The sequence below is a fragment of the Syngnathus scovelli genome, chromosome 5 (genome assembly GCF_024217435.2).
Source record: "Syngnathus scovelli strain Florida chromosome 5, RoL_Ssco_1.2, whole genome shotgun sequence".
Lineage (NCBI taxonomy): Eukaryota > Metazoa > Chordata > Actinopteri > Syngnathiformes > Syngnathidae > Syngnathus > Syngnathus scovelli.
Genome location: NC_090851.1, coordinates 4,010,532 through 4,025,693, shown reverse-complemented (window position 1 = coordinate 4,025,693; position 15,162 = coordinate 4,010,532). Strand labels below are relative to the sequence as shown.

The 15,162-nt window shown below is 40.5% G+C and overlaps 3 protein-coding genes across 3 annotated transcripts; 2 read left to right on the top strand and 1 right to left on the bottom strand.

The window, feature by feature from the left end:
- Nucleotides 1–202: 202 nt before the first annotated feature.
- LOC125969284 (solute carrier family 22 member 7-like) lies at nt 203–3,411 on the bottom strand. Its single transcript, XM_049721182.2, has 10 exons — nt 2,953–3,411; nt 2,697–2,800; nt 2,461–2,615; nt 2,220–2,388; nt 2,025–2,148; nt 1,847–1,956; nt 1,269–1,483; nt 1,087–1,195; nt 792–998; nt 203–347 (listed from the first exon to the last, which is right to left on the bottom strand). Exons 1-10 carry the CDS (start codon nt 3,325–3,327, stop codon nt 317–319), a joined length of 1,599 nt encoding a protein of 532 aa, XP_049577139.1. The 5' UTR covers nt 3,328–3,411; the 3' UTR covers nt 203–316.
- A 1,660-nt stretch (nt 3,412–5,071) lies between these two features.
- Nucleotides 5,072–10,216, top strand: synpo2b (synaptopodin 2b). Its single transcript, XM_049721170.2, has 3 exons — nt 5,072–5,636; nt 6,181–8,078; nt 9,372–10,216. The coding sequence occupies exons 1-3, from the start codon at nt 5,099–5,101 to the stop codon at nt 9,735–9,737; spliced, it is 2,802 nt and encodes a 933-aa protein (XP_049577127.1). The 5' UTR covers nt 5,072–5,098; the 3' UTR covers nt 9,738–10,216.
- Nucleotides 10,217–10,547: 331 nt separating this feature from the next.
- On the top strand, nt 10,548–14,847 carry myoz2b (myozenin 2b). The gene is made up of 6 exons (XM_049721196.1): nt 10,548–10,706; nt 11,580–11,704; nt 12,554–12,720; nt 12,888–12,981; nt 14,148–14,310; nt 14,372–14,847. The coding sequence occupies exons 2-6, from the start codon at nt 11,623–11,625 to the stop codon at nt 14,595–14,597; spliced, it is 732 nt and encodes a 243-aa protein (XP_049577153.1). The 5' UTR covers nt 10,548–10,706; nt 11,580–11,622; the 3' UTR covers nt 14,598–14,847.
- Nucleotides 14,848–15,162: the final 315 nt, after the last annotated feature.

The window sequence follows — 15,162 nt, the reverse complement described above, 5'->3', positions numbered from 1 at the left end:
CCTTTCATCTGTTATTATTCACCAGGAAGTTGAATCTGTTACGAGTCACAGTTTGGTGTGAGGTCATTAGAAGGTCATCAATGAATATGCTCGTATTGTGCTGTAGTTTATTACAGTTTGTTCGATGAATTGAAAAGTATAACAGCAACTTTATCTTCAATCTATCTTAACCCCCCTAATGCCAGTGATACAAACAGCTGAATTATTTTGTCTTCAAACTTTATTGCCAAATACTTTTGCAGCTCCACAATTCTTTGCCTTTTCGTTTAGGCTGAGTAGAGTATGGCCAGGATACATCAGTTTATTCTTTTCTTCATTAGATTGTCTTCCCCCTTGTTATTTTTTCCCTGTAATATATAAAAATGTCATTTAATCCAGGAAAAACTATTTTCAAATAAGTATTCAAATGAACAAAAAATGCAAACCAGTATAACACATTACTTGGGTAGTACAGCGGTGTCTTGAACAACACAAGGATGCTAACGTTAGCATGTTTGTTTATTTTGTTGTCATTTCTAGCTATTTTCATTATTTTTCCTTTATTCTGGTTTTTATTGCTAGTCTTATTTCTGTAGCACTTTGAGATTCTTTTATGAAAAGCGCTTTACAAATAAAATTTATTATTATTATTATTAAACATTACAACGACGTGGTGGACCTGTGTGTTATCACGTTAGCATGCTAGAATGACCAGTAGCTAAATAAAAGTGCCTTGCCATAATAAAAGAAAAAGTCAAGCTACGCCAAGCTAACCGTGAAAAATCGGCGACAATGCTTGTTTTCCACTTTACCTTGGTTTGTCAAGGTCCTCTATGAACTCAGGCATTCTGGTATTATTAGTTTCAGGCAGGAATAAGGCCACTAAACCGGGCACAACCGCCGTTGCGCAATAAGTCATAGGTGGTAGGAGAGGCCACACATCTTCAAGAAGCATGATCAGTGGAGATATGGACACAGCTAGTCGGGCTACAAAGGAAGTATAGCCAAGACCGTTCTGTCTGGATGATAGAAAAAAAAAAAGGTTCATGTCAGGCAACACCAGATTGGACCAGTAAAAATGGCTGACTAAGCTTGTTACTGACTAACCGTATAACTGTGGGATAGAGCTCAATCGTGTAGAAGAATATGATTGTGAACGATGCTTCCGACACGGCTTTTCCTAGAACTCCAATAATCGTACGAATGATCCACTTATCTGAAGGATGTTTAAACATTTTGTCAGAAAATACATCATATGTAAGTTCCTCCGTTAACCCAGAAGCAGAAACCTTTTGAGACAAACATGTTGATGAAAAGGAAGAAACCAGTTGACAGCAGTGTCCCGCTCTGAGATGGGCTTCTCCCAATTTTTTCCAATAAGAAATAAACGGCAATCTTCAATGGTACTTCAATTGATAAAAATGCCAAGTGAGTGAGGTACAGGTTTAATCCAAACCCAGTGATGTTAAGACTTATTCCATAGTAAGTAAACGCAACGCCAAACCTGAAAGAAGAAACAGACCAATTCAAAAATAGAAACTCCACCCTAAAGCCCCTTAGCTTTCCAAAGTTTAGCTTTTTTTATACAATCAATAACAAAATGACATTTATGCGGTAAGTCAGACATTGATTAGCTGGAGTCTGGCCAAAGTTCAGAAATCTACATAACCTCTCCTTTAACGCTCACTATTTAACACTATTTAATTTGTGCTTCTACAAATGTTAAACTAATAGTTTTAATATTTCAACGAAGGTGCGACCTTTGAGCTCCTGCTATGTAATTAGTATTTGATTTACCTGCAAGGTCAAAGAATTACTTAGCGACAAAGGAAAGTATATAATCATCACCCGTTCTTTTAAACCTTACCATACAATCCCAAGGCATATGCCGAGTTTCCTTAAACTCGCCGTTTTGAAAAGATCAATAAAAGTGTACTTCCTGTCATCGGTGTGGGTTTCGACCGATTCCAATAATGCCTGTAAAGCAAATACACAAACAATTCCATCACGGTCACCTGATTGAACCGAAGCAAAAACGAACAAACCCCAGGCGTGATATTGGCCATGCATTTGCGTCTGTTGTTCATTTCTGCACATTGATTGATGTAAAAATGGGCATCATCGATCTTTCCTTTAGCCACAAGCCACCTTCCAGACTCTGGAAGCCACCTGGACATAAAAATACGGTGTCACCTCCAAAGTATTTCGACACACATTAGGACAATCGGACCCTTGATTACCTCCAAGCAACCAGAGCCAATATCAAGGGTGAGGTCACGGCCAGAATGAGCAACCTCCACTCATTTACAAAATATGCCATTCCGACCAAAATGCCGCTTCCAAGTGTCCAATCAAGGCTGAAGATGATACCATAGAGTGTCCTCTGTTCTACGCCCAACCACTCTAAATCTGGGAAAATACATCTCAGCCAACGTGGTGCAATATTTCACCTTGGAAAAAAAAAAAACGGACTTTACATACTTAGAACAATCGAGATGATACTTATTCCAGCAATGGACATCCCAGTGAAAAAACGCATAACTCCAAACATTGCATAGGACGGGGAGAGCGCACTTAGGACGGCAAATGTCATAGTTGTCAGGTAGGACACCAAGAGCAGCCGGCGCCGGCCAAATCTGGTTAGAAAAAAAAAAACTCTTTATTTACTGCAAGACAACAGGTTTGTTTCTATGATACAAGAATTTAATTCCAGCTACCTGTCACTAAGAAATCCAAACAAAGGCGCTCCTAACATAACACCAATGAAGAAGATGGTGGCTGTTGCTTTGTTCATACCTTTCCTGCTACACACAAGATCCCACTGTGAAGAAATAAAAATACTTAGCTATACTGTGATTTAATTAGTTGTAGGAATGCCATTAAGACAGCTAATTAGCAGAATTAATTCTAAAATAATCACTAATATTTGTAGGCTCACTTTCCTTTTTCCAATCAAATAAAAAAAAAACTTACCTCTGTTGCTATTGTCGATTTAAAATAGGTTTTGTCGTATACCCATCCGTTTTGACACTGAATAACCGACGACTCCTCGCTGCTGTTCAACAAGTTTGGATATCGAGGCTTGGAAAACATCATACAGGAGCTCAGAGTCCCGTCTGTCTCTGTCGGAATACTAACGGTCAGCTTCTGTTCCAAAGTTAAATTGGAGGAGATGTTTAAGTTATCCAGAGTGCTGATATCGCAGTGGTGAACGGGAACCCCGGCCATGAAGTTATTGAGCAGGAAGTGACAAGGTACCGTGATTCGCGATAGGACCTGGATCAAGATTAATTTAATTTGAAATTTTCCAACGCCACCTATTTCTGAAAGTATATTGTCGAATTTCATTTTGGATATGTTCCAGAGTCACCGAGATGAACTTCCAAAGCAGAAGTGAAGAGTGCCCTCCTCTGTGCGAGGTAAAATGTATCATTGTGTTAATAATTACAGGTTTCTTCAACTGTTTTTTTTTTTTATTCTAGTGATGTGTGGTTAGTGCAGGCCGTCTTAACTGATGTGTGACACACCCTCAACTCATCCAGAAAGGAAAATATGCTTTCTAAAGATGAAACCCAGAATACACTTAAACATCAGTGGCCCCCAAGTTGACCCCTGTGGAACGCCACAAGACTTCCTGCATGCTTTACAACAGAAGACAAAGCAATAAAATTATTTTCATCAAATTAATGATTTAGGACCATTGTTACGTAAAGGTTATAATCTCTTTTCAAATCAATGTTAATATCTTTTAAATCTATCTAAGCTATTGTCAAGGGCATGATCTTTCCTTACTCCAACCATGTGAGATGCTAAGTCAGCTGTGTCCAAGAGAGCATGGACACCTCTTCTTGCTCTTTAAATAGAGTCGAGAAGGAGCAAAGCGGCATTCCAGACAGTTGGTGCTTGACCCAAACACCTATAATTCACTCTAATTTGTCTCTTTTCTGCTTGGATTCTAATTTTTCATCTTGGGACCTGGAAAAAAAATGGAAATAAAAAGTACAAAGGTGGATCTCAATGAATAAGAGAAAAGGACTCATTTCATGGATGAAAAAAGGGATTTTGTACTATGTAAGTAGCCATTGACTTAATCAATTACTTCTACCTAGAATATTTTAGTAAGCATGTATCTGGTGGTTTCTTTTGTATATACAGACACATACATGTAATTATAGTCAGTAAAGATTCTGCTTATTTACTAAAAAAAGCAAGCTGCTATTTATTTAAAGACAGTGTTAATTGTGTTCAATTGTGCTTCAATGACACAAGAGCTTAACTAGGGGAAGACAAAATAAGTTTACCTAGACAAGGCTACTCTATAAGTACCTCCCAACTCCAAACAAATCCATACAAGACATACATCACATCAACTCCTTGGCTGAGGCAATATAATGGAAACATCTAATCAGCTCGAGGTCAGTCCTGAAGGGGGTCATGCCTCGGACCAAGTAATTCTTTCAAAGATGTCGACTTCCTGTTGTCATGGAGACAGTCCATGGTAGCAAAATTAATGCCTTACTTGGAAGCAGAAAATCTTGCTGCACCAAAGGTGGTAACATGAAGTGGAACCAAATGAGAGTTCTGCAGAAGAGCCTGTATATCTTCTGTTGAATTAAGCCCCCCCCCACCCAAAATAACCACAACTATGATACCACCTTGTGGTGACGGCATGGCAATGTCATGATGAGATTGTCTTGAAGAATTGCTTTTCTACTAAACCAATGTCTGTGATGACAGTTTTTTTATTCACTTAAAAATATATTGGCATTTTATAACCCCAAAAGCTGTTGGCTCATTTCCTCAATATATGAAACAGTCATAAATGGAAATGTTGCTGCTGCCACACTTGTTAAGGTGACAGCAACCCTCCCTTTATAAACAAAAGAACTTGGAGTGCATCCATCTAATTCTTGTTCACTTGGAAGGTGGAGGTTGTTTTCCTCATATTACATACCATTCCATTTACAGCTCGAATCAAAGTGCAAAAAGCAAAGTGGCACTCTCTGTAAGACGTGTGATGCAACAATTTGAATTTGAATATCTAGGGAATTTAAAGAGGTGTTTGTCTTCTAACCAAGGTATCACAGGAGACGCTGAGGACTTTGCAAGTGAATCGGAAATGGAACCAGAAGCTGAGGACTCCGAAAACACGGATGCCTCGGTCTCTCATTTAGATGATTTCCAAGGATGTGGTCTCCCTGAATCTGATGAAAATGAGTCTGATGAAGAACGCCCGAGAGTTTTAGAATCACGACACTCAAAATCGATTCTTGAGCAACACTATGACGAGAGCGGGGTTGAGGAGGAGGAGGAAATGTACGAACCGAGAAAGATAACCTCTCCAATATCACTGTTTTCAAAATCACAGTGCCATGAACTTCACAGTGGACACCTGCCAAGGCCACGTTCATCTTCCTCCTCCCTTGGATCTGATCCTCAAATGACCCTGGCCACTGATGAGCCCCAAGGGGCCAGTTATAGGCAGGGCCAAGGGACTGAGAACAGGGGGGTTGAATCTTTAGAAGAAGGAGGGAGCAGTGAGGCACCTCCTGTTGCAGTCTCCTTTGGAATCTCAGATGAGAGTGCTGAGCAGGCAGAGACGTGGAAGTCCGAGTCTGACACAGATCTGCGGGACAACCACGGGGCGAGGTGTAAACGTAAGTACAATATGGATCTTCTACTCAATAGGTTGCATTGATAGTACAAACTGTCCAGGTATTGGTTGCTTTTATGCAACTTTAAAATGAGAATATTTTAAAAAAAATAAAATAAAATGTAGAAGTAAAAAATGCTTTTAAAAGAGTAACTTCGATCTGAGTGATGGTTATTTTGATATGGTAATGCGGAGCCTTACAAGCCATGGTGGGACAAGAATAAAATATGACCAAACGGTAAGGCCAGCAGAAGCTAATTTGACGGACACCAGCATGTGTCAGGCCAGTGGTGTCATCCGACCTTTTGTCCAAAGTGAGGTCCTTCCGTTGCTTGCCTGACACACCTCCCTAAGTTCGCTGTAAGTGAATATGATGCTTTTATTAGCGCGCTTGCTTTTGCAATGGAAGCTGTCAGTAGCTGACTTCATATGAAAGTAGCAGAAGGATGGCGTCAACGTGAAAGCAAAAAAACGAAATGTAACGAAAGAGTTAGTCACGAAAAAACTTCCATTGACATGTTTATCCTCTTTCTCTGTCTTTGCTTAAGGACTTGATCAAGATGAAAACCAATCGCAAAAGCAAGTTAAGGAGACCAAGTCTAAATGTCAACAAATTGCTCACCTTCTGACTGATGCACCCAACCCTCAAAATAAAGGAGCTCTCCTATTCCAAAAACGCCGGCAGAGGGTGAAGAAGTACACATTAGTAAGTTACGGGACTGGTAAGAGTAAGTTTAACAGTGAAGACCGATTGGAAGAAATCCAAGAGACCGGGTTTGTCACATCCAGCGAGTCCGAGTCTGGAGAAGAATACTCCGTATATCTTCGGCAGCATGATTTAAGTGTGAACTGGGAAAGTATTCGAGAGATGGAAGTTCTTCCCGGGACAAAAGGAAAGGGAGTTTTGATGTTTGCGCATCGTCGTAAACGTATGGATGAAGTTGTCGCGGCGCAAGAGCTCCATAAGAAAGGATTATACTCCAAAGCACCGTCAGAACCTGGATTCACAAATAATTGGTACAACATGAGGAAAATATCTGATCACTCCGAACAGGGCAACTTCATGAACAGACATATTCATCAGATGGACCAGCAAAGATCTTCGGTGTCAAACAGGACAGCGAAACCCTTTTCAGGAGTCCGAGTTGGGCCGGCTGATCAGAGCAAGCCTGCTGGTCCTGTTCCACTGAGAAAACCAGAGTTCAAGGTACCCGTCCCTATCGTCTCAAACCAACAAGCTTGGTCTCCTACCGGAGATATCATAGCCTCCAGAGATGAGCGAATATCTGTGCCAGCAATCAAGACCTGCAGTTTTCCAGGGATGAGACGTAAAAGCTCTAACAAACAGCAACAGATATCCAAACAAGTCTCAGACGGTCGGGAAAGCAGAGCTTATATGGAGCCGGAAGAAGACTGCTTCAGCCTCGGTGCTGAAGCTTGTAACTTCATGCAACCCAGAGCCATTAAACTCCCGAATCCACCTCCGGTAGCACCAAAGCCTGTCATTAATCCAAAATGTCCACCTTGGTTAAAAAGTCCTCCGAGTGAACCGTGTATTCCTCCAAGAAGTTCAGTTTCCCAAACGAAATATCTCGCAGAACCCCAGAGACATCACCATTACATCTCTGAAGCTCAAAAGTTGCCCAACTCCTGGGAAGCGGATCGAGCCCAGGCAACGATTCAAACACCTGCTGTTGGCAGGGCGTCGTTCGGCTCCTCTTCTCAGCCTGGTCTTCAGCCGACCACAAATAGCTGGAACAAACCTCTGCCAAGATCGGTCGTGAGTATACAAGGGTACCGTCCAACTTTCACCCCACAGTTAACGACCAGGAGCAAGCAAGACAGCGCACCAAGTTCCGTTGCCTCTTGTCCACCAAAACCGATGAAACCAATCACATCCAAAATCTTACCGGCTCCTCCAAAAGGTCAAGTCTTCAGACAGGGTGACCCTAAAGGTGATCGCACCATGACAGGAAAAGGCGCAGAATTATTTTCCAAAAGACAGTCCCGAATGGAGAAGTTTATTATCGCTGGTCCAGCAGCAACGGAAATACGATGCCCTTCTCCAACGATGTCCTTACCCCACTCCTGGAGATATTCATCCAATGTCCGCGCACCACCTCCTTTATCTTACAATCCACTTGACTCCCCATTTTATAATCCGAAAAAAATCTCCGCAGCGTCACCTAAAGCAGTCCCAAAGCAAATCAACACTTTCGATATCATGAAACATCAGCCACATCATTTGGACCCATCACTCTTCCACCATCACGTACTTCCAGTTGCTAAAAGCCCCAACGCCAAACCAGCACCTCCATCAAAGTTTGACATTACCAAGAAACTCAAACAAAGATCCGCCCACTCCGATTCTCCTAATATCTCCGAGCCTGATTTTGAAAGCAAGTCAGAGGCCTCGGCTAAGTCCTCCGCTAAGTCCTCAGGACCGGTGAGTTCCTCAAACTCCTCTGCTCGGCAAAACACCAAATGGGCTGAGCTTCTCGCGGTCGACGCTCACTTGGATGAAAAACACGCTGGCCGTCAGCCAAGCGCCAAGCAGGCACCTAGCGTCCAAGCTGCTAGCACGCTTCTCCAGCGGCCATCTAGGGATAGCGGCTTAGCTTCATCTTTCAATCCGACATTTGTAATTGCTCGAGGCACGTTTCAATTGGCACCTCGGCCCAAATTTTCGGCGAAGAAGTCGGTGGCGACAACTAAACAGTGGAGGCCTGTTGCGATGCTAAATTAGCTCCAGAAATAGCCGTGCCGGGGCGATGCAATTAAGATGACAGTTGTTGGGGGGGGATAAAGCAGCCCCCCCCCCCCATAAAATGCTTGACTTGTCAAAATATGAGCTTGAGCATGCTTCTGCAGAATATAAACCTCAAGATTTGCTAGCTCATCTTCCTGAAAGTTGTGCAAACAGAAGTCAAAGAGAATAATGAATGATTCTTAAGAATGGCTTACTGTAGCTCACCAATTATTTATTTTAACAAGCATAAATATTTAAATATCACCTATAAATGATGACAAACAGTAGAAGGGTGTCAGTACCTTTTCATGAATTTTGATTTTTTTGAGGAAAAAGTAACACATGGATGTGTTGATAAAATATATTTCATTTTTTGGCATGTTTTGAAGACACCTGCATGCACTTCTTAGATCTAATTTTGAATTCCTTCAATCTCATTCCGACGTCATCAGACATTTTGTATTTTATGCCAAGGAAGTTTAATATATTATGAACGCCAATTTACCTTTAGTGACTCCAAAAAAAAAAAAAAAAAAGTCTGATCTCCTTGTGTCTCTCTTTCTGATATGGAACTGTTTCATGCACCTCTTATTTTAAGCACAATTAAAATTCTCTTTTCTCATTCTTGTGTTGTGCACTTCCTGTGTCCAGCTACTTTTCTTGTACGTGTACATTTCCCTCTGTCTTTCTGTCCCTATGGTCAGATATACAAAAATATTATTTGTCATATGAAATCAAAGTAAAAAAACCACAACTTTGCAATCTTATAAATGACACACACACTCACACATATATAAAAAAAAAAAATATATATACCGTAATTTCCGGACTATAAGCCGCGACTTTTTTCCAAAATTTATTTAATTTATAACCCTGCGGCTTATAGTCAGGTGTGGCTTATATAAGATTTTATATATATATATATATATATATATATATATGCACACACACACACACACTACACAATTTTGACAATGTATTTTTTGTCAGGGACAAGGCACAAGGCGCTCCCGTAGCCTGCCGAGGCCCTCCCGTTCCGCTGGGCCTATGCCACAGCATCCTCGGCGAGCATTCTACAAGCCACTCACACCCTGGGAGGCTGCGTCCAGAAGCCCTTTCGGTTCAGTGGACGACGCCTTCTCAATCCACAGCGCCTCGTCACTGGTCGCCTCACATGTCAACATCGCGGCGACCCGAGGGGCCCTGCCCGAGCCTCCGGAGGAATGGAAACGCAGAGTGTCGCTTGCGAGTGAGGGTTACTGTCGCACGACCCCGACTTATTTGACCTCGGCACCCATGAGGATGAAATGTGCAGGGGACAAACCGACAGCTTTACTTTTTCCTCCCACATTTTAAAAACATGCATATTGTGTTAACTGAATTTTTTTCACAGATTCAAATGGTTGCTCGTGCGTGGCTGGCAACTGGTCAAGGGTGAGGGCCAGGTAACCCTTGACCCGAACGAAGACAAGTGCAATGTAAACTGTATGGAGGGATATTTCTGCATACAAAACATGTGCACTCACTTAGATTCGAAAAAAATAGTTCCCCCACTCACGTGTTGTTTGTGACACATTTCACAAAATTCTATTTTTGATCAATGATGCATCTTTTGGGACACAAAACACAATTTTCCACAATTTAAGTATATTTCATATTAGAGAGTGTGAAAATGTACTAATTCATGTTAGCATGTAAAGTGAACTTAAAAGGTGTGTGTTTGTGTGTATGTGTGTGTGTGTGTGTGTGTGTGTTGCATGCCTACTCAACCATTTGGTGAGAATGAAACATTTTGTTTGCATCTTTTGCACACAGCATTAAAACTTGACAAAAAAAATGGACTTATTGTTCTTTCTAACACCTAACAATACATTTGAGAGGAAAATCATCACTAATGTAGAATCACCCAAATTGGTTCTGTTTCGTTTTAGGTGGTTTCAATTTGCAATATTATCATTATATATAAAATAAAATTAAAAATGAAACTAAGACAGACATGTTGACTGTAACCGCTCCGACACGAGACGGTTTTATCTCTGGAGGAGGAAGAAGTTCTCATAGGAGGACTTGTCTCGTTCCATCCTCTACTGTTAGCCGATGGTGTTTGAGTGTGCTTTGGAGTGTTTGTCAGGTTATATTTAGCCTATTGATGCAAGCCGCATTCCATGCACAACAGACACACAGACACACTGGCAGTGTGGCTTTAGTGTCCGCGAGTGTGAAGCTCAGCGAAGATCAAACCGGCGAGTGCAGGCTGACCTCTGAAGCCTGGCCCGCTTTTTCTCCCTCAAAGATTCACTTCGCACTCCCGGGACACAGTCACAGGTACGTAAAACACCGGACGGGCTTTTTTTATATTCATTAATATTATAAACATCGTTATTCTCTAATTGTTGAATTTCCAGTATGCATTGTGTCTCTCTTGTTTGAGGTTTTACCAGAACTTATAAATGTTCTTAATTTTAGTCAACTTCTGTTTTATCTGTGCATTTATTTATTTTTAATTGCTTCATTATACAATATGGCTTATGTGTAAATCCATGTATTAGAATATTGTGGTCTGTTTAAAAACAACAACAACAAAAAAAGTATAGAAACAATTAGTGAGGAAAAAATTAATTGTAATATTTTTCCAGTAAAATTATCATTACCATGAAATGCTTGCATATTTTGAAGAAGTCTAAGTGATTATGTAATCTATAAAAAAACCTAGCGTACATTCAACGCATGGTGCAATTTTAATGAGGCAAATAAAATTAGCATGAGTAGAATGAAATTCAATCTAACGGATTTCTGTCGCAAATAACCCATATTTTGTAAGAAATAGTATTGTATATTATTTTGACTGTATTAAATTATGTTTAAATGTTTACTCAAATAAATACACAAATGTTAATATATATTATAGAAATAATTTTAAAGGGGTAAAAAAAATACATATATACATATATATAAAAATATATGAATATATAAATAAATTAGAAAAACAAATATATATATATATATATATATATATATATATATATATATATGATGTTACATATTGATGACTGAATTAAATCCATCATAGTATTGTAACCCAATCTTTGTCGTCATCATGACCTATGACCCAGGCTTTGACGTCGTTCGCTCATTATGAAAATGGCCCCCGCTCAAAAGTGCAAACAAGCTCACTGAGTGTCTTGTATGTGTTTCCAGTATTGCCTCACCGCACTCAGCAACAACCTTGCCAGCCCCCACAATGTCACAATTCTGTACAATGCCAACTGGAGAGAAGAAAAAGCATGCGGCTGCTATTTGTCGAGAGGTCCACAGCACAAACGGTAAACGCGACACTGTGGCAAGAATACAACATCTCTCCAAGGGATGCAAAATGTCCATCGCGCCATAAATAAGCTAAGCGGTTGATTTAGCACCCATAGAAGCCAGCGCTTTGTCTTTGCCCTTTTCAGAGCTCTATTTCTAGGTGGGTCGAGGGTGGGGCACGGGCAGGAACTTGTGTTAGAATAACGTGAAGCGCTGTGACAGCTGGCCGCCGTTCTGTCACGTTGAAGGCCCAACTCATTTTCCATGACATGTAACTTTTAGTGAATGAAGCATGACGAAACAGCGACAGCTTACAGTTAAGACATATCAAGACTTAAAAATAAGTCGCCACTATATCTCAAATTTCAATGTAATTTGGATGAAACATGGTATTGGCTCATGCCCTTTTACAAACTGCTTTTTTATTATGTTGCAGGATAGTTCTATTTGAGACTGCATGTGATTTAAGGCTATACAAATAAACGTGACTTGACTTGCCTTGACTTGACTTGACTTCTATTTTATTGTGGCTGTCAGAGTCTTTAAATAGTTCCAGTAATGAAAAACTGATTCTGATTTAATATTCTTGAGCATTGTTGCTTATTCTGGGACTAGGTTAATTACAGTTACTGTGTACGTACATATATTTTATTCAACTCATTCAGTGTCAGTTAAAATAGATGTTTGACGTCTATAGTCATCATTGGTAGAGAATGAGTTAATTATATATCATGTCTACATAAGTTCATTAAACATGAAAAGTTGAAGTGATACATTTTTTTGTCATTGGCATTTTGAATCATTTCAGCAGAAGATAATTTGAGATACAAATGTTTTGAGTGGAACGAATTCGCTTGTGATCTCAGGTGACGTGATGGATCTTGGAAAGAAGCACAGCACCCCCAAAGACATCATGCTGGAGGAACTGTCGCTGCTGTCCAACAGAGGCTCTCGCCTGTTCAAGATGCGTCAGAGACGCTCGGAAAAGTACACCTTTGAAAGCATACAAAACGAGGCCAACGCGCAGCTTAACGTGAGTTTGCCCGAACAAATGTCGTGTTGTAACAACACCATGTTGATAAGTGAAATCGGAGCTTTCTGCAAGAGGCTCCTCAGACATTCATCTGATAAGGGATGTCAAAGTGCATAGAGGTCAAGGCTACAGGGTGACCTCAACTTGACCTTAACTGTGTTTTGCAGAATGATATTCTGGCCCAGAGTGCACACATGATTGAAATAAAAGTGGATGCGCCAGCCAATGAGGATACTCCTCTTCCTGAGGAAACCGTGCCAGGTAATAAATAACATTTACTCATGACAAAAAGTATTGACTTAGCAATTAATCGGCCGTGAGCGCTAACATACATACAAACAAATAAACAATAAATAAAAATATCCCAAAAATAAAAATAAATAAATGGATAAATAAATGGATAAATAAATGGATAAATAAATAAATAAATAAATAAATAAATAAATAAAATATAATTAATGACCCAAACTAGTAATCAAAATCATAGTTGATTGTTTACGTATGTTTAAATATGTCCAAACTCTACAAGCTTTCAAACATCCGTTTCAGTCCTCCCATCCTCGGCAAATAACTCAATTCTTTTCAACCGTCTCAGGCTTTTGAAATGTGAGTCCAGTGTGGAGAAATGTGATTTAGAGCATTAGTAAGGATTTAAATGTATTCCCTCATCATTTATTATGATGAATGTCTTTTTTTTTTGTCATCCATATTTCCCCCCTACTGCCACCGCTCCACCGGGCGCTAAAAATAAGAGCGACTGCCAAACAGTCAAGCATGAGCTTGCGATTATGTAATGTTGTCATAAAAAAACAACAACGTAAAAAGTGACAACACGCTGTACAGTCAGACGAACAAGGGGCTTGGTTAGAAGCGATTAGAGAATTCCATTCTACAATAGCGATTTTACTTTTTCTAAAAAGAATGATTAATTGCCTGGTTTCATCTCATGTGATCCATCAAAAGCCAACGAGATAAGTCCTGAAGGGGTGCCATCCCATGCGGACATGTTACATGATGAGTGTGCACTTTAAGTATGCGCTATTTTAAGACCGAAGATCACAATGATGGACAAGTCAGTCTGCCAAGGCTAAAAACTCTCTGAGCACGCTCTCTTCTCGTCGCTGTTTTACAGTAAAATGAATTGTTCAAATTGTTACGATCCAAAACAATCTCGTCTTGATCAATGGCATTTTTATACAAGAACATTCTCCTATTTTTAAATTCTAGTTTTCCCTTCACTTGGATTTATTAAGGTATTTTTCCAATTATTTATGAAGCCCCCCTCATATCTATTTTACTTGAGTTACTCTGGAAACAACACTACAGTGTTCTTCAAATTTATAAAAAAAAAAAAAAAAAAAAAACATTGTGGGGCACTGCCACTTCTGCCCCTCAAGGCTAGCTACGATTGTGTGTTTCTTTAACAGATACAAACGCAGAGAAGTTAAATGCCACCTCGATGCCCAAACCCTACCACTCACCCTGGGAGGAGGCCATTAGCAGCGATCCAGGCCTCGCTGAAACTTTCAAACTGACCATGCCCGAAATGGATCCTCGACCAGAACTTCCCGAATACAGAAGCTTTAACCGGTAAGCAAATTTCGCATCTGAATTGGTGGGAACTGATTTATCAATGCGGTTTACATTACAGGGTCGCGACCCCTTACGGCGGCTTTGACAAAGCGCCGCGTGGAATCACATTTAAACTTCCAGAGTTGGATCTGAACCCTCCGAAGTATCCGGAGCTCCAAGAGCTAGGAATGAAGAGACCCACTTTCAATAGAAGCGCCCAGGGATGGATATCTGAGGGCACTCATCTCATCCTGCCCACAATCACCCTAGAGTCCATCCTGGTCCCCGAGTCGGAAGACCTGTAAGGAGATCTCGGGTCACGCGGCTGCCATTTTGGGTTCTCCCCGCACAACGGACGACGGAATGTCTATCTCTCAGATGATTAGTGTGTTTGCACTGGGGTGAAAAAAAAAAAAAGTCATGTAAATAGAGAATGTTGCAAATGGTCCCATGAGAGTTTCCAGTGGTTATGAACATGTGATGTAAATAAAGAAAATTGATCAGACCCATCTATGCATTTTAAAAATCATAATAAATAATAAGAATTAAAAGAAAGTTTGCCCACCCTTATCTTTGGACTTGATTCAGTAACGGAAACAAGTAGAATAATTTGCGCAAGTGCTGATGTCATGCTTCTAATTTTGGTGATATAAATGGAAACAATATAGACAAGTGCACGCTCATGTGCGTCACATTTCTTTATAGCGCCGAGAGGGGACAGATGGAGGGACATTACAAAGTTGGCGCGGGCTCGTCACAAGAGAGGACGTCCCCGACTAGCTGAGCGGCAATTAAACTAATAAGAGCAGAGGAAGAAGGCCTTGTGCATCTGTGGGGACGTATGACGAGAGCATGCTATAAACAGACACA

Coding starts and splice junctions, on each gene's coding strand:
- LOC125969284 (XM_049721182.2), bottom strand. CDS start 3,327: ATGAAATTCGACAATATACTTTCAGAAATAGGTGGCGTTGGAAAATTT. Junction 999..1,086: donor CTCTATCCCACAGTTATACG/GTTAGTCAGTAA, acceptor TCTATCATCCAG/ACAGAACGGTCTTGGCTATA. Junction 348..791: donor GAGGACCTTGACAAACCAAG/GTAAAGTGGAAA, acceptor TATATATTACAG/GGAAAAAATAACAAGGGGGA.
- synpo2b (XM_049721170.2), top strand. CDS start 5,099: ATGGAACCAGAAGCTGAGGACTCCGAAAACACGGATGCCTCGGTCTCT. Junction 5,637..6,180: donor CCACGGGGCGAGGTGTAAAC/GTAAGTACAATA, acceptor TCTTTGCTTAAG/GACTTGATCAAGATGAAAAC. Junction 8,079..9,371: donor CCGCTAAGTCCTCAGGACCG/GTGAGTTCCTCA, acceptor ATTTTTTGTCAG/GGACAAGGCACAAGGCGCTC.
- myoz2b (XM_049721196.1), top strand. CDS start 11,623: ATGTCACAATTCTGTACAATGCCAACTGGAGAGAAGAAAAAGCATGCG. Junction 11,705..12,553: donor AGAGGTCCACAGCACAAACG/GTAAACGCGACA, acceptor TTGTGATCTCAG/GTGACGTGATGGATCTTGGA. Junction 12,721..12,887: donor AGGCCAACGCGCAGCTTAAC/GTGAGTTTGCCC, acceptor TGTGTTTTGCAG/AATGATATTCTGGCCCAGAG.